Here is a 21,476-nt window from a genome sequence, read left to right as displayed (position 1 = left end):
CTGTTTAGGGAGTATCCTGTTCAGGATTTTGGAAAGCTCCAAGTGTGTGATGGCTGTGGACTTATGAGGCTGCTGATGGTTTCTGTGTTACCTGTTTCTAAAATAAATTTTCCCTTTTTAAATGAATCATTTTATTCTATTTTATTTTTTTAATGTTTATTTATTTTAGAGCAAGAGATAGAACATGAGTGGGGGAGGGGCAGAGAGAGAGAGGGAGACACAGAGTCTGAAGCAGGCTCCAGGCTCTAAGCTGTCAGCACAGAGCCTGACATGGGGCTTGAACTCACAGACCACAAGATCATGACCTGAGCCGAAGTCAGATGCCCATCTGACTGAGCCACCCCAGGCACCCCTAAATGAATCATTTCATGGGGGGGGGGGGGGGGGGCTGAAACAAAATCTTGTGAACTTGGGGATTTAAAATTAAACTGATTTGGGGCACCTGGGTGGTTCAGCCGGTTAAGCATCAGATTCTTGATTTCAGCTCAGGTCATCTTCTCGTGATTCGTGTGATTCGTGTGATTCGTGGGATGGAGCCCCATGTTGGGCTCTGCACTGATGCACTGAGCCTGCTTGGGATTCTCTCTCTCCCTCTCTGCTCACTGTCTCTCAAAAATAAATAAAAATTTAAAATTAAACTAATATATTTGTCAGTAGGGTTGTGGGCCAATATTGCAACCATATTGCTTTCACATGTGTTTATGGACTATATGTAATTAATTAGTCTTATACTTTATTCTTTGTGTTTATAAGCTTGTGAAAAAATCAGGTACTTATGGAGGAACTTCATCGAGATCTGACTTTGCAAGTGCAGTTTTGTCTGTGCTTTTAAGTTCAAAAAGTTATTAAGTGAGACTCCTGGAGGTCAGAGAGGGACAAATTAAATATAAGGCTAATCAGAGTCCCAAGATGTTTTGAAGGGTGGCTGGTTTGTTTTGTTTTGGAGTAGCAGTTGTGTTTGTTGTGCTCTCAGAAGCAAGACCCCTGATCTTAAGAGTGTCAGTACTTGTCTTTCTTGTTTTCTTTAGGTTAATGTTTGAAATTTCTTAATCAGGTTGAGTAAAATAGGTATCCTGCCCTAAGGGCTTTCCTGCTTAGTGGAAAAGCTGTGATTTATAAAGTTAACGCCATAATGAAATAAATTGGTGGTGAAAAGCCTTGAGCAGATTGCCTGTGTAATAAATTTTAGACTATTTACCCAGGTCAGTTTGTTGTTTATTATTATTATTATTATTATTATTATTATTTCTGTTCTTGCCAGAATTGTCATTTCTAATAGTAGGATCCCTCAAACTCTTTAAACCAAATCTTGCTTGCTATTGTAGAAAATAGGCTCAGATTTCTTCTTAAAGTCCAAACCATTTCTTTAAAGACTAACAGATGTTTGCCCTCCTCTTCAGTCAGTGAGAGGTGACAGTTAAGTGCACTCTTACAGGTTTCTTTCCTCTTTGCTTCTCAACACTTCCACGTTCAGTGGAAGTAGACTTGCATCCCTTTGGGTTTTGACTGAAGCACACACCCATCCCCTTCCTGCCTCCCTGGAACTGTTTCAAGATTTGAAGAGAAGGGTTTGTTTGGGGGCGTTTCCCTCGTCTTATCTCCGTCTGAGCATATGCTAGGGTTGAATGTATTTTGACCCTTCCACTTTAAATTTGGAGCTGAAACACAAGTTTAAAGTACAACAGGAGAAGAGAGTCTGCTGAACTTTAAACATGAGGGATCCAGGGAGGAAGGTGCGTACATGCATTCTGAAGCTTTCCCAGAGAGGTTGTCCATCTTTATTTATTCAGACACAGAACTGTAAGCTAATAACTACTAGGCAAAGGGAAAATATTTAAAACTATATAAAGATGTGTGACACATTGTGTGTTTATGTGCTTAATTTTACAGGAATGCCTCTAGTATTGAGTTTTGAAATTGATGGGAGAGCAAGTAAATTCTGAATTTTTATTTGAAAGCCTTTTGGAAAAGCTTAGGAGGATGGGTATTTGCAAGGAAAAATGTATTGTTTGTGATTGATCTTTAAGGCAATGACTAAAAAAGTATAGATAGACATTTTAGGTATTTTATCATTTTGTCTTCTAAAGCATAAAATTTTTAAAAAGCTATAAATAGTTATTATGAGATAAAGGTCGCCCAGATTCTCCTCAGAGTTGAAAAGCAAGTCTCTCTCCATTGATTATTACTTATCTTTGTCTAGTGGCTTTGAGGACAGTACATTGTGTGTATAGACTGATTTCTTTCTTGACTGATCTTTTCCAGAGCCTGGCCCAACTCGAGAATCTGTGCAAACAGCTCTATGAGACAACAGACACAACCACTCGACTGCAGGCAGAGAAAGCCTTGGTTGAATTCACCAACAGCCCTGATTGCCTGAGCAAGTGCCAGCTGCTCCTCGAAAGAGGAAGTGTACGTAAGGCTTGAAAAATCCTGTAGGATCAGAAAGGTTGAGGAAAATACATTCTAAGTTTAAGGGTGGACTGGGATAAGTTTTGTTCCTTAATTCTTCTAGGTACCTCTGCCTCCTTAATTTCACCTTTAAAAAGCACCATAGCCAGCTGCCTGGTCGACAACAAAAGGACACACAGCCCCATCAGGAAAATCTCACTGAAATATATCTTGTTCTCTCATTTTTCATCTTGAATCATATTTCTGGGACTTTTTTTTTCCTGTTTCTCACACTTAAGTACCACCTCATATCCTTTACAAAGAAGACAGACCTTTCTTACCCACATAGCCCGTGTCACACAACGTACAAGCTTCCTGGTCACCTCTGTTCTTCCTCCTCTGTACCAGAGCCACTGCTTACTGCCTCAGAGGGGTTGGGGAAAATCTTGACAACGAAAACTACAAGAAGTTACAGTTTTTAAAAAGGGAATCAGAGCTCCTTCCAGCTTAAAAATGGCAGTGTGGTGATCAATATAATACTGTTAATGAGACATAATTTGATTAAGTTAACATTTTAGGCAAGATGGAGATCTTAGGAAGGGAAGGGTAAGAATCCAACCAGGGTATCATGAAAGGGCACCGAGAATCAGAATCCCGACTAGCAGCAAATATCTGAAGGTTACAGAGACCCGGGTCAGAGGTTGTAGAGTGCTCTGCTCTGCTTCTGCATGTACTGTTTTGTATATTGCTTTCCAGTCACTCAGTCTTAGGATTGGCCCACTTAGATTTGTATATTTGTGCTATGGGAGATGCACAACCAGCTCTTACAGGTGACTCCCACTGGGGCCCCACCCTATCATATCTGACATCGTTAACTCCGGATCCTCATGTTGACAGTCAGTAAGTAAAACAGGCTGGAATAAATTGGTGCAATACTAAACACAATTATAGTGGATGCTTCCTTCTAATCTCTATTGACTTCTTAGAGTGACCTAGCAGATTTATTGGAATTATGTGTGAAAACCATTTAGATGTTATATATTGTATAGTTACATTTATATGCTCTATTCTGCAGTTAGAGTAACCTCTCTTGCGTTATTAGTAATTTGACACACCTGCTGTAATCAGTTAACCCATGTTCAGGGCTGTTGAGTAAAAGTCACATGTCAAGTGATTTTTTTATAGATTTTTTTTTTCTTAAGCATAAAGTTTTTTATAACTGGTGGCATTATGCAGTGCCTATGGATAGCCTGCTGTCTTAAGGACTTTTAGTGTCGTGGGAAATTATCCTTAAACCTTAATTAAATTGTTTTAATAGTTCTGAGTCTGTCACTGTTATATGACACTATTATAATAGAGCCACATGGAAGAATTTGTACATGGCTCCCTTTTATACATTATGATCAGTTAGAATACTCTTGATTCTCCATAAGGTTAAAATTCATAAAATCCACATACGAGAATATGATAATGCTATTCCCTTGCACAGGGCATAATTTTTCTTTCTCATAAATAATTGTTATAAATTTACTTTAAAACTACCATATACATTCTGGAAAGCTGTATCTGATTGCTAGTTATGCTGCTGTGAAGATAAAAGTTTAGGATTAACTGTACAGCTTAATGTAATGACTTCCTGTAATGCTGCTTTTTTTTTTTTTAACTTTCTAATGGTATACTACAGGAATATTTTGAGTTGAAACTTTTTGAAGCATCATTATAACAAGGCTTTTGACAGAAGATTTCTCAGTTTAAATAAGAGATCTGTCTTCTTAATATCTTTCTGAAGTGACCCCCTCTAAGTGATGCAGAAGTGGCACTGGGTTCAGTTTGATCAGGCCATTCACTTCATACTGCCTTGTTCGTAACTGAAATCAGTTAAGTGAACACGTACTGTGTGTGGGACTCATTTTTCCTGAGGCCCTCTAAAATGCAGAGAAACGAAGAAAATAGCAAAACTGATTAATTTTTCTTGAATCTAAGCATAGATATCCAAATAAAAAGCCTCATGACTGACTAATTCAATAAAATTGAATTCTGAGTCTTTTCCCCCCTCTTTTCACAGTCCTCTTACTCCCAGTTACTGGCAGCTACATGCCTTACAAAGCTTGTATCACGCACAAACAACCCTCTACCATTGGAGCAACGCATAGATATTCGTAAGTAGAGAATTATCGGTTTTTCCTTCAAGAAATTAGTTTGTTTAATGATGTGCTAATAATAGTTAAATTCGTGTTGCTTGTTTGATAATGTTCTGAAATTGCTGAGCATAAAAAATATATAGAATCCAGTTTTTTTCCAGAATTAGGGGCCTTATATAATTATTTCTAGATAAGTCTAAGTCCTCCCTTTTGTCATCAGGGGGACAGTCCTGTCCTTTGTCATCAGACTGTTTTGTTCAGCCTTTACTGCCACTAATAACTAAGAAAAAACAATTGTTAAGGATTTTGAATTCTGTGCAGACAAGCTCAGTACATTCAAGCTCAAGTACATTCAGAATGGCCATACTCCAGGGTCTTCATTGTGACAACTATAAAATCCTGAATTGGAAATCCTAGTAATCTTAAATTCAAAGGGCCATTTTCTCAGTAGTATTAAGAATTAAGGGAATACAACAAAAACAAGAGTTACAGGAGGTTTAGGGGAAATAGTCTAAATTTACCATTCCTCAGACATTTCGTATATTTAAAGATGTTTGCCCTTCCCTGGCAGAGCTTGCTTTATGTGACTTTTTTTGTTTTGTAGGGAACTATGTGCTCAACTACCTTGCCACTCGGCCAAAGTTGGCGACTTTTGTGACGCAAGCGCTTATTCAGTTATATGCCAGGATCACAAAACTGGGCTGGTTTGACTGTCAGAAGGATGACTATGTCTTCAGAAATGCAATCACAGATGTCACAAGGTTTTTACAGGTAAGATGTATATATCTGATGTAATAAGAATGTGAGAAGCAGCTTGCATACGCATATGTAATAAACATTACACATTTAAACATTACACAAAGTGGTATTATCTTATACATTCTCTTCTGTGTCTTTTTCACCTTTAATATGCCTTAGCTTTGCATGTTTACACGTCAGCACAGACAAACTCCGTTCCAATCTTAAGATACCATAATTTAGTTAACTAATTTCTTATATAGGTGGGCATTTAGTTTAGTTTTCTATTTTGACTGTTATGTAAACACTTGAATGAATATCCTAGAATATATATACCTGTCATATTTGGAGTAAGTGTGTTTGAAGAGTGAATTCCTAGCCATGGAATTATACAATCAAAGGGCTATGTGCATTTTTGGCTGTCAAAGATACTTCCAAATTATCCTCAAAAAAAGTTGTTTCCTACAGCAATTAAAGAGTGTCTGCCTTTCTCCCGTACCTTCACCCTGGGAGCTCAGCTTTTTAATTTTTCCAATTTAATAGCTAAAAAGAATTAGTATCTCAGCATTTGAGTTATAAATGAGACAAAACAAAATTTTCATTTGTTAATTTACTACCTATTTTTTTCTGTGAACTTCCTGTTTTATATCTTATGTACATTTTAAAAGTCTGGTTCTTTGTCTTTTTCTTATTGTATGTAGTCTCTTTGTAAATTATGTTATGCATTCATTTGTCACTTATCTTAAATGTATTTTGCCAGTTTCTCTTTGTATAATGGGTATGAGGTAATACGAGTATTTTTAAAGTACAAAAGGCCTCAATGTTGATAAAGGCAGATTTAGCAGTCTCCCTGCATGACTGCTAGGTTTTGTGTGCTGCAAAGCAATAGTTTTACGTTATGTTATGTTATGTTATGTTATGTTATGTTATGTTATGTTTATTTACTTTTTCAGAGAAAGAGAGAGACAGAGGCATGAGCAGGGGAGGGGCATAGAGAGGCAGACACAGGATCCCTAGCAGGCTGCAGGCTCTGAGCTGTCAGCACAGAGCCCAGCACGGGGCTTAAACTCAAAAACCATGAGATCGTGACCTGAGCTGAAGTCAGACACTCAACCAACTGAGTCAGCCAGGCGCCCCAGCAAAGCAACAGTTTTAAACTGCAATTCCTTGCTACCTTATCCAGGCAGTTTTGATAGCAACACAGGATTGTGCCATTTCAAAATTGTGAGTGCACTGCCATTGCTGAAATCAAGCTGCACATCCCAACTTCTACCTTATGTTTTTGTTTTTGTTTTTGTTTTTTTTTCCAGGATAGTGTTGAATACTGCATCATTGGCGTCACAATTTTATCTCAGCTAACCAATGAAATTAATCAAGTAAGTGCTACAGCCTTCCTCATTGAAGTAAGTGCCATATTTTTTCTCAGTATTGGTGTTTTCTGCTATGTGTGGGATGATCTTTTTTGGCAGTTGTGTGCTTTTGCGGTAAGTGATTAATGCCCTTTGAAACAATAGTTCCATTGGGTTTTCCTCTGTAAGTGCAGCCTTCCTCATTCTTAATGTCCTGGTCCTCTTCTGTCTCCAGAACATTTGATCCTCCCATCAGCTAGCTATCCTTGCTGGAATTAAGGTTCATTGTGAGAGATGGGAGGAACAGTCCTAAGTCAAAACGTTAATGAAACAATTGTTAAATGAGTCCAAAAAAGGGACCACAAAAGTGGAACCAGAATATTTGTGTGCCACTTCTGTATACATTAGTATGTGTTTATAGTCATTTAAAACTCAGTTCCCATGTGCTATTAAAGATTTGTGGGGGGATCTTTTTAGAATGCATAAAACATTGTGCTAAATACCAAATAATTATTTGAGTATCCATTGACGTTATAGATTACTACAGAGGAAACACCAGTGGCTTTCTTTCGCTCTGGCTATTATTTTGGTAGTCATTTACTTTTATATCCGGCTAAAATTTTATAATTATTGAACAGGCCAGTATTAATATTAATTGTGACATCTCACCCTTCGGTTGTCAGCTGTTAATTACATTGGCATCACTGTTGCTCTGGTGCATATTTATGCAGACATTTTTATTAACCCTGAGAAATTTTAACTGTGAGTTAGTACTACTATAAATGCATCAGCTTACAGCCATTTAAAACCTGGAGTCCATATTATATTCTATGTCACATGCGATCCCCACTGTGGTCAATCATTATCAAAATAATAATAGCTTATACTTTTGAGTGATTACTATGTGACAGGCACTCTTCTAAAGACTTCACTTATATTAACTAATTTTATTCTCACAGTAGTCCTGTGAGGTAGGTACTATGGTTGTCCCGTTTTCTATATAAGGAAACTGAAGCACATAAAGGTAAATAATTTGCCTAAGATGTCGCAGTCAGCAAGCAAAAGTATCTGAATTTGAACCCACATAGTCTTATTCCAGAACCAATGTTCTTAACAACTAACTTATTAATGTAACTGCTATTACTTTTGTGGTAGTAGTAAAGCATGCATTAACTAAATACAGAGATTGCGGAGTTAATGTTCTCCTTTTTGGGGGTGACTGGGTGGCTCAGTCAGTTAAGCATCCAACTTTGGCTCAGGTCATGATCTCATGGTTCATAGGTTTGAGCCCTGCGTTGGGCTCTGTGCTGACAGCTCAGAGCCTGGAGCCTGCTTTGGCTTCTGTGTCTTCCTCTCTCTCTAATCCTCCCCCACTTGTTCTCTGTCTCTCTCTCAAAAATAAATAATAAACATTAAAAAAATTTTTTTTTAATATTCTCTTCTTTGAAGCTTAGCCCCACAAAATACATTAAAGTTAATATTTTTAAAAAAGAAAACTTCAAACTTTTGTCTGTCTTAATGGAAATGTGTGTAATGTACTTAATGTAAGTATTCTCTATTATGATCAGCATAACTGATTATACTTGGAATATGGTACATAATCTAGCAATGGAATAATATTCAAGACATTTATGATGACACAGTGACAGTGAAGCTAGAATTGGGGAATATTTTGAACCTCTATAAAATTCAATTTTCTGTTGGGTTTGTGTTTTTTGGGGGGAGGGGATTGTCAGATTTAAATCAGCATTTTTCTGTTACCATTCGTGTTTGAACTTAGAAATAAAATCAAGGGAGGGGTGCCTGGCTTGTTCAGTAGGAGGAGCATGTGACTCTTGATCTCATGGTCATGAGTTTGAGCCCCACACTGGGTGTAGAGATTACTTATAGATAAAGCGTTAAAACAAAAAAAAGAGAATCAAAGGGAGTGCTGCATTACTCTTTAATGAGCCCCCTCTTGAATGAGTTGATTGGTCTATAGAAGAGATTTAAGCTTTCAGTAGGTGGTTGGACTAAAAATTCCCTTGGTAACCTTGAAATCCCTTTGTTCCCTTACTGAAGTGTCTGTGTGTCAGAAATAGAGGGCATACTAAAGAAGCCAGCAATGGAGTCCTTAACCACAGAAACCTTTAAAGTTTGGCTGAAAAGAGAAGAACAGAGGAAAAAAATGAGAGACCAATACAACCATTCAATTTAAGTGCTCACTTCTGGGATAGAGACTACATGTTGAAATAGGTTAGAGAAGGCAGAGAATGTTGTGGGCTATTGTCAGTTATCCTAAGTTCATGGTTGTTAGTTAATTAATGACTGTTGTAGAAATTCTATGGTAACTTTAGCCCTGAGCAGATTGTTTACCAAACCCAAGCCTTGCCACTGTCTGTTTCTGAGACTAAGCCACAATACAACATGCTAGTAATTATTAGCAATATCTACCAGCAGTTTGTTAAATTTTACCCCCATGTGCAGAGGAAATTAAAACTTTGGAGTGGAGATACTCATCTCTCTTTCCGTCTTCCATCTGTAAGCAATAGACAGATCCTGGCTAGCTGTTAGCCGCTTATTGTCCTTTGCATCCTCTTATTATACATAAGTTAATGGTGATTTAAACATTAAAAATGTATTTTGTATATACAAGTTGGTTTTATTGGAAATCCTAGTTTATTTGAAGTCTGCATGAAAGTTTTTTTTTCTTTGCAATTAATTCTAAAACTTGGATTGGTTTATTTTTTGCACAGGCAGACACCACCCATCCTTTAACCAAGCACAGAAAAATAGCCTCCTCTTTCCGAGATTCATCGTTATTTGATATCTTCACACTTTCCTGCAATTTACTAAAACAGGTAAGATTGTAGGTTGGGTCCTCCTTCCCAGGCCTCTTTGAAAGGATGAGAATGAGTGGGGACCTGTTAGGGGTCAGCTCCAAGCCAACCCCTTGAGAGTTGGTGCAGCCCTTTAACCATCACCATCTCTCCTACGACACCTGCCTCTGAGATGCAGAAGAAAGTGGCACGCTGACCACTGACATTAGGAAAAGGATTGGAATTGCCCTATTTCAGAGCTGTTCCCCTAAGCAAAGCACAGTAAATGAACACATATCCCAAGGAATCTAGTATAGCACAGAATTTGGGACTTGCTGTTGGCTTTTTTTATACGCACATAAAATCTTCCTTCATGGAGTAAAGGCATGTTAGCTTTATGGTGTTTGGATTCTTAGTGCTCTGAAAGTAGGTTCAGGCTGCATTGTTAGCATACTGAAACAGGCCAGCTCCCCTGCCCCCTGCTGAGTTACAGGCAGCAAATAAACAAGCAACATCTGTAAGGAAAAGTAGATTTTGAATTTTTAACATCCATTTAGATTTCATATCCTGAAGGGGTAGACAGTTATCATATAAGGAAATTACCTGTTTTAAAGCAGAAAATTGGTGTTGTGGTTCATTTGTGGATAGAGTTGAACTAAGAAAACAATGCTCACCTATGAGTTCTACACATTTGTAACAACGTGTAAGGAAGCTTCTCTCTGTAGAAAGCTAAATGGGATTAGCCTCTGGCTGTTTGTTTTTGTTTTGTTGTGGGGGGTTTTGGGGAGTTGGGTTTTTGTTTTTGTTTTGTTTTTGTTTTTAGTCTCTTTTTCCATTATGTCTCAACTTTTAGAAGCAAGTTTGGATTCTTTCTCTTGCTCCATTTAATGATGTTCATCTTCCTCAATTACTTCATTCTACCTCAGAATTCCCAAACATTCCTCAGGTTGGGCAAGCTGCCTGGCAAAAGCTGTTGTACCCCCTGGAGGGGAAAAGCTTTGGAGAAAACTGAGGATTGACTCCTCCCCACTGATACTGTCAAAAACAGTTAGCCAGCCCGTCACTGAGTTCACAGACGCTATCTAGAAATTATTAGGATCTCATAGCAAATGGAACAACCACACATCCCATATTGCTTCAGAATCCCTTGTGGTCACTGTGTCTACAACATGTAAAGGATAAGTGTCCAAAGAGGGATGTCTTTAAATACCAGTTTCATGTTTTTATGGTAAATAAGGATCTAGGATTTTCATAGTGACATTAAGGTGATGGAAGTACAGTGTCTTTTGCAGGGGAAAACTTGCTTTATTGAGTTGAAATACTGCCCTCCTTATCTGGCTTAACAGCTTTCTCAGGAGTCTGGCAGCAAGCTGGGAAGAGAGGAGTGATTGTTTGGGGCTCATTATGTGGTCACTTTTACAGGCTTCAGGAAAGAATCTAAACTTGAATGATGAAAGTCAGCATGGCTTGCTCATGCAACTGCTCAAACTCACTCATAACTGCCTAAACTTTGATTTCATCGGCACTTCTACTGACGAGTCCTCAGATGACCTGTGCACAGTACAGATCCCCACCAGCTGGAGATCAGGTAACAGAATTTTACCACCTGGGACAGACTGCTGCTGCTCAGACCTGCACAGCGTCTGTGGGATGACAACCCTTTGCTTGTTGTTAGAGACGATTTAGAAGGTCAGCATCTGCCTTGATAAAGTGAGGAAGAGGTTGTTGGAGGAATCTTACAGATCCCTCAGCCTCAGAGCCTTTTTTTAGTTACTGGGTTACTAACGAATGTAACTTTGACCTTCCTACATTAATCACCTAGAGACCTCTGTGATCTTACTCATTTGACATAATTTCTAGCTTTAAAAATGAAATAAAAGAACTTGTTCTTATTCTGTGTTCTTTAGGATAAAACTTGAACACAGTCCTGATTGGTTTAAGTTCTCTGAGAGTCAGAAAAATGAATCTGTGTCTTAGAGGAGCTAAAACCTAGTTCTCTAAAAACAACAGCGAGGGAAACAAAAAGCCCCTCTTACCTTGTCACTTTGAAAGGAGGTAAACACTGGGAGATAGGAAAGCAGGGAGATGTCCACTGATACATAGTCCCATGTGTACCACTGGCAATGAGCAGACATACTCAGTAACGCACTCCTTTGTCTTTTTCCAGCATTCTTAGATTCTTCAACTCTGCAGCTGTTTTTTGACCTGTATCATTCCATCCCTCCTTCATTTTCACCTCTGGTGAGTCAGGACCACAGTTTCTAAAACAAACCTACTTCTAGAAAGTAGCAATGGTGAATGAGCCTTATGCTTGTTCATTTTGTTGTATAAAATCCTAGAAGCAAGGCATAGAAATAGTGGGGGTAGTTATCTAGCCTTTTGTGGTAAAGCTTGTACCCTAAAGGTTCTTGCAGTAAAGTCTTAACTTAATTCTCTCTAAATTATTCCTGTCTAATGACAAATTGCTGCAGATGTCAAGCTCTTTTGGTCTCATCTTGAATCTGACTTTATACTACACCTCAAATCACAGGCTGGAGTGGGAGGGTTCACCTTGTATTGTCTAAATGAAGATGATCCTGCCCAAGAAAAGTTTTTAAAATCCTCAGGCACATGTTACATAGGTGATAAATGGAAGCTGTAAGGGGAAGACAAATTTGTATACTATCCTGGACAACATTTGAGGGCTCTTGGAAGTAATGCATTTCTTCTTTAAAGCAGAATAATTACCCTCCTCAAATCTCAAAATTATCCAGGTCCTAAGAGATACTGGTCTTGTATTTCAAATTGTTTGGTGTAAAATGCTACTGTACGAAACACAAATAAAACAGGAAAGTAATGGATGTTTTGCATAGTTTTTCTACAGTAGACTGTTTTCCTGATTATTATGGTACTTTTCCAAATGTAGACCTTTGCTTTAGTAGAAACATGAATACATTGCTGTTTGTATCTTTATGTTTACTTCAGGAAAAGGTAGCTCACTCAAGAGGGGTAGTTAGTGAAAGGACTATTTGTAAAGATATGTGGGCAACGTTAAGGGAATCCAACAAGGGGTGGTGAGGTGCCATACACCCTTAAGGGAGTGCAATAGTGGGGAGCCCATGGGGGCAAGAGGAGGAAACCCTGGAAAGAGCTGAAGCTGTGGCTTAGGGGAGGGCTGGACAGCAGAAGTAGGGACACTGCCAATCATGGCCCAGCCAGGAGTTGAGAGGGGGTGCCTCTCTCTTCCTGCCCTTAATCTCCTGCTAGAACTTTCCAGTGGTTGAGGCCTACTAGAGGCAAGAGGGCAGTGGAGCTTGGCTCTGCTTAGTTAACAGAAGTCAGCTTCTGAAGGAGTAGAGCAGTGTGGAGAAGGATAGAAGATATAGATCTGGAGGGGCAAACAGTGTAAATATCTAACATAGTGGGGAAAGAGAAGTGTTTTCAGTATAAAGCCTGGGTTTTTTTAGGACACAGATATAACTTGGTTATTTCATTATAGCACTACATAGCAAAGCCTGATGAGCCAAAAGTCTTCATGAAACAGAGAAAACCAAATCTAAAACTTTACTTAAACTATGAATTGAATGATATTTTAAAACCTTAAATACATATCTTAACAAGAATCAAAGAAGCCGGTAGGTGGTCAAAGAATAATACCTAAGTGAATTTCTAAACTCTGGATTTAACTAGTTGTTATGGTAACTTGGATCTAATGGGGTTGTTTTTCTTGTAATAAAGCTGTTTCCAATATCCTAAGTTGCATCTTCCTCAACTTTTTCTACATCATTGAAATGGTAGCAGGGGTTGAAAGAAAAGAATTAATGGCATATGTAAGAAGAATATTATAGGAGGGGAAGGAGGGAAAAGATAATATGGAATAGCCATATCATCTTTTTAATCAATTGTGTTTGGATTGCATCTGCTTTTAGGTATTATCCTGCTTAGTACAGATTGCCTCAGTCAGAAGATCCCTGTTTAATAATGCAGAGAGGGCCAAGTTTCTCTCTCATCTTGTTGATGGTGTTAAACGAATACTGGAAAACCCACAGGTAAGATTTTTGAGAATTTATTTTTATTTGAATAAATACATACATATATATGCTGTTGTGGGGGTGGGGGTGATTAGTATATGCCTATCTGTTAGGAGTCAGAAGGAAATCCACCTAGAGGCCACACTTAGCAGAAATCCTAGAGAGCAGTTGGGTGTGTCATTCTTCAGAAGGTTTAAGTGAATCTGTATCTGTGGGCAGTTTCTTGATCCCAAACGAGGGATTTGTATGCTCTCGCTTCAAGAATGCAGGACTTATACAGGAAAAATAGGGAGAGAGCTAGTCATTTTCCCTCAAGAAATGTGGTTTTTGTTTTTGTTTCTTTTTTTTTTAATATACATTATTTACCTAAGTGTATAGGGCTGCTTTTAGGTGGGAAGAGAGATAAAGTGCTTTTTCTAATATATACATTCTGTAACTCGATTGCCCTTTTTGTCTTTTTCAGTCCCAGAGATTCAGCCAACACCTACTTTTCTTAAAGTACCACTTCTCTATACTAGGAAATACCATACAAGCATTTCATTTTTAAATACTTAGTCCTGTCCCTCTGTTTAAAAAAATAAAAAAAAATTTTTTTTTGAAGTTGAAGTATAGTTGTCTCAGAATGTTACATTAGTTTCAGATGTACAACGTAGTGAAACAACTCTTTATGTTATGGTATTCTTACCTCAAGTGTAGCTACCATCTGTCACCACACAACACTACTACAATACCGTTGATTATATTCCCTGTGCTGTACCCTTTTATCCCTGTGACTTATTGACTCCATAGCTAGGAGTCTGTATTCCCACTCCCCCTTCACCCATTTTTGGTCATCCCCACAAACCTTCCCCTCTGGCAACCATCAGTTTGTTCTCTGTATGTATAGGTCTGTCTCTGCTTTTTTTTGTCTGTTCATTTGTTTTGTTTTTTAGATTCCACATATAAATGAAATCATATGGTATTTGTCTTTCTCTGTCTGCCTCTCTATATATATGCACACACATACACACACACACACACACCACTTTTCTTTATCCATTCATCTGTCAGTGGACACTTACGTTGCTTCCATGTCTTGGTTATTGTGTTGTATATGCTGCAGTACACATAGGGGTGCATATATCTTTTCAGGTTAGTGTTTTTGTTTTCTTTGAGTAAATAAATACCCAGTAGTGGAATTACTATATCATATGGTATTTCTGTTTTTACTTTTTTGAGGAACCTCCATACTGTTTTCCACAGTGACTACACCAATTTACATTCCTCCCAACAGTGCATGGGAGTTTGTTCTTCACCATATCCTCACCACCATTTGTTATTTTTTGTCTTTTTGGGTCAAGATTTTTTGTTTGGTTTAAAGTAAGCTCTACAGGGCGCCTGGGTGGCTTGGTCGGTTAATCGTCCGACTTCGGCTCAGGTCATGATCTCACGGTCCGTGAGTTCGAGCCCCATGTCGGGCTCTGTGCTGACAGCTCAGAGCCTGGAGCCTGTTTCAGATTCTGTGTCTTCCTCTCTCTCTGCTCCTCCCCTGTTCATGCTCTGTCTCTCTCTGTCTCAAAAATAAATAAACGTTAAAAAAAAAAAAATTTTAAGTAAGCTCTACACCCATTGTGGGGTTTGAACTCATAACTCTGAGATCAGGAGTAGCATGCTCTAATGACTTAGCCAGCCACGTGCCCCAGTATTTCTTGTCTTTTTTTAACTAGCTATTCTGACAAGTGTAAAGTGGTAGTATCTTATTGTGGTTTTGAGGATTAATGATACTGAGCATCTTTTCATGTGTCTGTTGGACATCTACATGTCTTCAGAAAAATGTCTATTCAGATCCTCTGCCCATTTTCTAATCAGGTTGTTTTTTGGTGTTGAGTTGTAGGAGTTCTTTATATATATTGGATGTTAACTCTGTATTTATATCATTTGCAAATATCTTCTCCCATTCAGTGGGTTGGTCGTTTTTTCATTTTGTTGATGGTTTCCTTCACTATGCAAAACCATTTTATTTTGGTATAGCCCCAGCACTTTATTTTTGCTTTTGTTTCTCTTGTCTGAGGACACATATCTAAAGAAATGTTGCTGTAGCCAATGTCAAGAAGTTGACTGCCTACATTTCCTTCTAAGAGTAAAATGGCTTCAGATCTCACATTTAAGTCTATAGTCCATTTTGAGTTTATTTTTTGTGTATGATATAAGAAACTGGTCCAGTTTCTTTTTTTTTTTTTTTTGCATGTAGCTGTCCAATTTTCTCAGCAGCATTTATTGAAGACTGTTAAAAATGCATTTATACATTTAACAAATACACAGATCACCTACTATGTGCCAAGGATGTGTTGGTGAACAAAACAAAGTATGCTAATAGAGGAAGACCTGTGTAAGAAAACAGATATGTTTGTCTAATATGCAAGCAAATCCAAAGTGTTTGATATAAGTATGAAGTAAAACACATAAACATACTAATATAGGACTAAATTTATTATAACAATGGTGATATAATGTAAATAAACTAAACATTTGTGTAACTTTGCCACTGAAGTGTTAGTCTTATTTAATGATCTGACAGATGTGAGAATGAAAATTTCATAATTTTTTTATCAGTATAAGACCAGTCATATCTTAGAATGTGCTCCTTTTATGCTATTTAATAGCTGCTTTAGGCAATTAATGTGATCCTTCTGGGCTTCTATTTCAGACTCTTTATTGATGCTAGAAATTTTATCTCACAGGATGATTTTTATGAACACATGAAATAATAGATGCGACCGTCCCTTTTTAAAAACAACTTTTAAAAAAAATTGTTTTTAAACATCCTAACAGAAGTTTCATTCTTTTTTTTTTATTATTATTAATTTTTTTTTTAACATTCATTTTGGAGAGACACAGCACAAGTGGGGGAGGGGCAGAGAGAGAGGGAGACACAGAATCCGAAGCAGGCTCCAGGCTCTGAGCTGTCAGCAAAAAACCATGACTCAGGGCTCGAACTCACGAACCGCAAGATCATGACCTGAGCCAAAGCTGGGCGCTTAACCAACTGAGCCAACCAGACACCCCGAGATGTGTCATTCTAAGGGAGGACCTGTAGCTCAGAAGTTAAAGTAGATTCTCCTTTCCCCTCATGCCATCCCAAATGTCATTCTGGAAGTATAGTGAATCACATTTTACATTTCATTTTCCTTCTGTGCTGTCACCAGAGTTTATCAGACCCAAACAATTACCATGAGTTTTGCAGACTACTGGCCCGATTGAAGAGTAACTATCAACTGGGAGAATTAGTAAAGGTGGAAAACTACCCTGAGGTCATCCGATTGATAGCTAACTTCACAGTGACCAGCCTACAGGTTTGTCTTTGATTGCTTGTCTCTCTCTTACCTACACATAGGAACCTTTTCTCTGGCTCATTGGTTTTAAACTTCTAAGAATACAGGCAGACCTCGTTTTCTTGCACTTCACTTTATTGCGCTTCACAGATACTGCATTTCTGACAAAGTGAACGTTTATGGCACCCCTGCGTCGAGCAAGTCTTCTGTCTGTGCCATTTTTCAGCACCATTTGTTCACTTCATGTCTCTGTGTCACATTTTGGTAATTCTCCCAATATTTCATGCTTTCTCATGTGTATTACAGTGATCTGTGATCAGTGATTACAGCTTCCTGAAATCTCAGATGATGGTTAGCATTTTTAGCAATAAAGCATTTTTTAATTAAGATATGTACATTGTCTTTTTAGACATAATGCTATTGCACACTTAATATACTACAGTATAGTGCAAACATAACTTTCTTATGTGCACTGGGAAACAAAAAATTCATTTGACTCACTACTGTAGTGGTCTGGAATCAAACCCGTGGGTGTGCCTGTATTCCCTTTTTTCCCTCAAGCCAAAGTGAATAGAAGTGTAGGGTAACTCTGCAGAGTAGTTCTTGCAGCCTACTCATTTGCATTTAAAAAAGTGCAAGGATTTGGTTAGAGGAATTTGTAGGAATTGCAGGGATAATATTTAGATTATCACTCTGAAAAAGGCAAGATTGGAACAGGGAGCTAGACAGAAGAGGGAAGAGTTAGTGACATCTTTTTCTTAGTCACGTAGTATAGGGCAGTGGTTCTCAAATTTTATGGCTTGATTCAAAATCCTCTGGAGTTTGATGAAAAATGCAAGTGCTTGTCTTACCTCCATAATTTCTGCTTCAGTAGGTCCAGGGTGGAGCCTAAGTGTCTCTGTGTCCAACAAGTTCTCCCGGTGATCCTCATGGATACTAATGTTTGAGAACCACTTACGCAAGGCTTTCCTTGTGGGAAGGTTTACACAACCAGGATAGAACAGCTCTTTTTATTAGATGGTTAATCTCTGAAATACTAATAAGTACATTGGATGAGTTGTCATGCACAGAACAAAGCCCATAAAAATCTGTCTTTTTTTTTCCCCAAGTCTTTATCCTTTGTGTCAAGTGGCATGGGACTAATGTATTGTGTACAGAAATGAGAAGTATACTTCCTACTCTTTTGGCTTTCCTTAGCACTGGGAATTTGCCCCGAATAGCGTGCACTATCTCCTGAGCCTATGGCAGCGGTTGGCAGCCTCTGTGCCATACGTGAAAGCCACAGAGCCCCACATGCTGGAAACTTATACTCCTGAGGTCACCAAAGCCTATATCACATCCCGTTTGGAATCTGTGCACATCATACTGAGGTAAGGAACCTGGGACAGGGTTCTGTATTCTCTCCCCAGTTGCCTGGTGTTGGACTTGCCAGAGATTAGACACCCACTTGGCAAAGGCATTCTTGACATGATTCTCTTTTGGAGCTAATGCTGTTAATGGCCATTTTTTCATGTCAGCAGAATAGCAGATGAGAGCATAAAATCTGAAAGAATAGTCTTTCTCTTTAACATACTTATTATGTCCCTCTTTTTTGCCATCCTTAGTAATATCTTTGACTACTAGGTATATCAGTATACTGTTTGTCCTTGCCACTGATTTCCTTTAAACATGAGAGGAACATTTATAAGCTATAGATGATAAGAATTATGTGTAAGCTATAGGTGCTTTATTTTCCCGAAGAAATAAATGGATAAATAAGATGACACAATCCAGAGCTTACTAGGAGATGATCCTAGGCAGTGGATAGCCGATTGTATTATAGGAACACATGGTTTCTGTCTACCTTGACTGTTAACTAGACCAGAAATCTATAGCTAAAGAAATGTTAGACCCTTTCAAAAATGACCTGTATAAAGTGAAGTTATTCTTTGTTTAGGGACCTTTCTTGTAGATTTTTTTGTTAGCTGCTTTTCAGGGTAGTTTACTTGGATTCTGAAGGTCTGAGGTATTTTTAAAATCAGATCTTAATTGGCTCAGAGTCAAGTACATTTAATTGCCATGAGTGATAGTCTCAACTGTTAATGACTTGAATCATTTCAAAATCCAAGTATTTGTGAAGCCCACTAGAAAGCATCATTCTCTCTCTTTTTTTTTTTTTTAACATTTATTTATTTTTAGAGAGAGCACAAACAGGAGAGGGTCAGAGAGAGACGGAGACAGAGAATCCCATGGAGGCTCCGCGATATCATTGCAGAGCCCGATGTGGGGCTGGATCTCACAAACCATGAGATCGTGACCAGAGCTAAAATCAAGAGTCAGACACTTAACTGACTGAGCCCTCAGGAGCCCCGAAAGCATCATTCTCTTAGTGACATAGTTTCTGTTCCTGAGGATTCAGCTGGTTTCATTGAGGCAGTGTTGAGGAGTGGTTAGACGTGCAGGCTGTGTGCCCAGGGAAGCCAGTTAATAGCTGTATGCTCTTGGGCAAGGTTATTCGAAGGATCACACAGCTATGTCCTGGCCAAGTGTGTGGACCATGGTGCACCCACAACTGTGAACTCTAGCTGTAATGGGTGCAGTGTTGCAGCCGCTGGGGTGTCACACTACAATGTAGCAATAGACAAAGAGCTTGCAGTATGACAAGATTTTTAAATCTAGGAGCAGTAGGTAAGGTAGGACCTGGTATAGATCCACAGCGCCTCAACTGCAATTCTGAAATCCAAGATCTAGAACCAAATTATCTCATCAGTTTGGAATGAAAATGCATTTGGTGGCAAAACTTGGCATGTGCTAGTATGAGCCCATTTATAGTTTTTTCTAAAACTTATGTTTTTTGTGACTATTCATAATATTGATACATTTTGCTACAGGAATGTTGTATTTGATACCCCAGAGAGTCCATTGAGGGTTCATATTATATGGTAGAAGCATTCATATTGCTTCATTAAAATCTGGAGATTTCTGGAGATTGGGCCACAAAGACCGCACACGAGGACAGGATATTTGTAGTCCCAAAGGTTATTATAGTCAAGGACCAAGAGCCCCTGGGGTGAGAAGCATAAGATAGAGAGGGTTGAGGCAGACGAATGTTAAAGGAGCAGTTGTTCAGATCAAAAGACTGGACACGAACACACAGAATCTATCTAAAGAAGACGCATGCTAGGGTGACGACACTGGTCTTCCCACTTTTTATATATGTTCCTTCTGTGCAAAAGGGAGTGTGGGGATATGGGCCTCTACCATTGTAAGTGTTGGCTAAATGCAGAAGAACAAGAGCTGTCGTGGTAAGGAAATCAATGGCATATTTTAAGAGAGCCGCCTTCTTCTTCCCTCGGGAGCAGGGATGGACTGGAAGACCCTCTGGAGGACACAGGCCTGGTGCAGCAGCAGCTGGACCAACTGTCTACTATCGGACGTTGTGAATACGAGAAGACGTGTGCGCTCCTTGTGCAGTTGTTCGACCAGTCTGCCCAGTCCTATCAGGAGCTGCTACAGAGCGCCAGCGCAAGCCCCATGGACATCGCCGTGCAGGAGGGTGAGTGGGTGGGGGATACGGCCTGTTAGGCGGTGCTGCCGGTACCCCTTCACTCATTGCCACCTCTCTCTCTTTTTTTTTAATGTTTATTTTTGAGAGAGTGCAAGTCGGGGAGTGGGGGAGGGAGGGAGAGAGGCGAGACACAGACTCCCAAGCAGCCTCTGCACTGTCAACACAGAGCCAATCAGGGCTCCACGCAGGGCTCCTCCTACTCACGATTTTGACCTGGGCCGAAATCAAGAGTCAGATGCTCAGCCAACTGAGCCACCCAGGCGCCCCTTATCACCACCTCTCTTTCCTCCCTTTACCCCAAAATGACTCTTCCATCATTAGTTACCTCCATCTGCACGAAAGGCTATTATAAATAAATGCCACAGGTAGCTGGGGAAGAGTAACCAAAATCTTATCTACATGGATGTCTTTAACTTCAAGAAAGTACTGGACTCTAAAAGTAATGATCTTGTCTGATAGGAGAATGTCTGTTACCTAATGAATTTCCCCCTTGGCATCACCCTTAGCAGAGTGGGGTGATAGCTATACTCTGTAGGAAAAGTTAGGCATTATAGCTTTACCATAGTGTTCTTAAGATTACAGAAGCCCATAGTAAGAAATGAACCTCACTGTGAGGAAATTTCTTCAATGAAGTAACCACTGGAGTGGACACTAATAGATCTTCTTCCTGTTGCAGGAAGGCTGACATGGCTGGTTTACATCATTGGCGCAGTGATTGGTGGCCGGGTTTCATTTGCCAGCACTGATGAGCAAGATGCTATGGATGGCGAGCTTGTCTGTCGGTAAGTGGTCTCACAGAGGCTTTCTATTTCACTGCTGTGACTGCCACCGCTCCTTTTGGTGTTCTCAAACCACGGGAGCCTGGCCTGCTTCTGTTAGTGCTTTCCTCCCCATGTATAGAATGTAATCTCACAAACCTGATTGCCCATGAAAATGAAGATCCAACTGCAGACATTTTATAAATACATTTTATAAATATAGCAGGAATTCTACCTTCAGCTTTTACTGAGGAAACATCTGCAGTAATTCAGCAAGGAAATGATGGATACAGAATTAGGAAAATGACAGTAGGGAGTAGCTTTTAGTTTTAAGGACAGTATCTCAGAGTTAATGAAATGTGGACTACTTTTGCAATAGCAGAGTGAGACTAATAGGAAACTGTGGTTCTTCAAATATTTCCAAATATGGAATTGC

At 39.0% G+C, this 21,476-nt stretch overlaps 1 protein-coding gene across 1 annotated transcript in view; it reads left to right on the top strand.

The window, feature by feature from the left end:
- Nucleotides 1-1,393: 1,393 nt before the first annotated feature.
- XPO7 (exportin 7) overlaps nucleotides 1,394-21,476 on the top strand; it is a 40,701-nt gene continuing 20,618 nt past the window's right edge. Inside the window, exons 1-13 of the mRNA XM_086703505.1 lie at nucleotides 1,394-1,733; nucleotides 2,263-2,409; nucleotides 4,454-4,547; nucleotides 5,134-5,300; nucleotides 6,578-6,670; nucleotides 9,352-9,456; nucleotides 10,837-11,002; nucleotides 11,582-11,655; nucleotides 13,323-13,442; nucleotides 16,610-16,756; nucleotides 17,933-18,105; nucleotides 20,077-20,270; nucleotides 20,959-21,064. Coding sequence (XP_086559631.1) covers nucleotides 1,713-1,733; nucleotides 2,263-2,409; nucleotides 4,454-4,547; nucleotides 5,134-5,300; nucleotides 6,578-6,670; nucleotides 9,352-9,456; nucleotides 10,837-11,002; nucleotides 11,582-11,655; nucleotides 13,323-13,442; nucleotides 16,610-16,756; nucleotides 17,933-18,105; nucleotides 20,077-20,270; nucleotides 20,959-21,064 — 1,607 coding nt within the window. The 5' untranslated portion in view covers nucleotides 1,394-1,712. The remainder of the gene's footprint in view (nucleotides 1,734-2,262; nucleotides 2,410-4,453; nucleotides 4,548-5,133; nucleotides 5,301-6,577; nucleotides 6,671-9,351; nucleotides 9,457-10,836; nucleotides 11,003-11,581; nucleotides 11,656-13,322; nucleotides 13,443-16,609; nucleotides 16,757-17,932; nucleotides 18,106-20,076; nucleotides 20,271-20,958; nucleotides 21,065-21,476) is intronic.

The sequence above is a fragment of the Puma concolor genome, chromosome B1 (assembly GCF_028749965.1).
Source record: "Puma concolor isolate L17-30 chromosome B1, mPumCon1.1.hap2, whole genome shotgun sequence".
NCBI lineage: Eukaryota > Metazoa > Chordata > Mammalia > Carnivora > Felidae > Puma > Puma concolor.
This window is presented reverse-complemented; position numbering and strand designations above follow the sequence as displayed.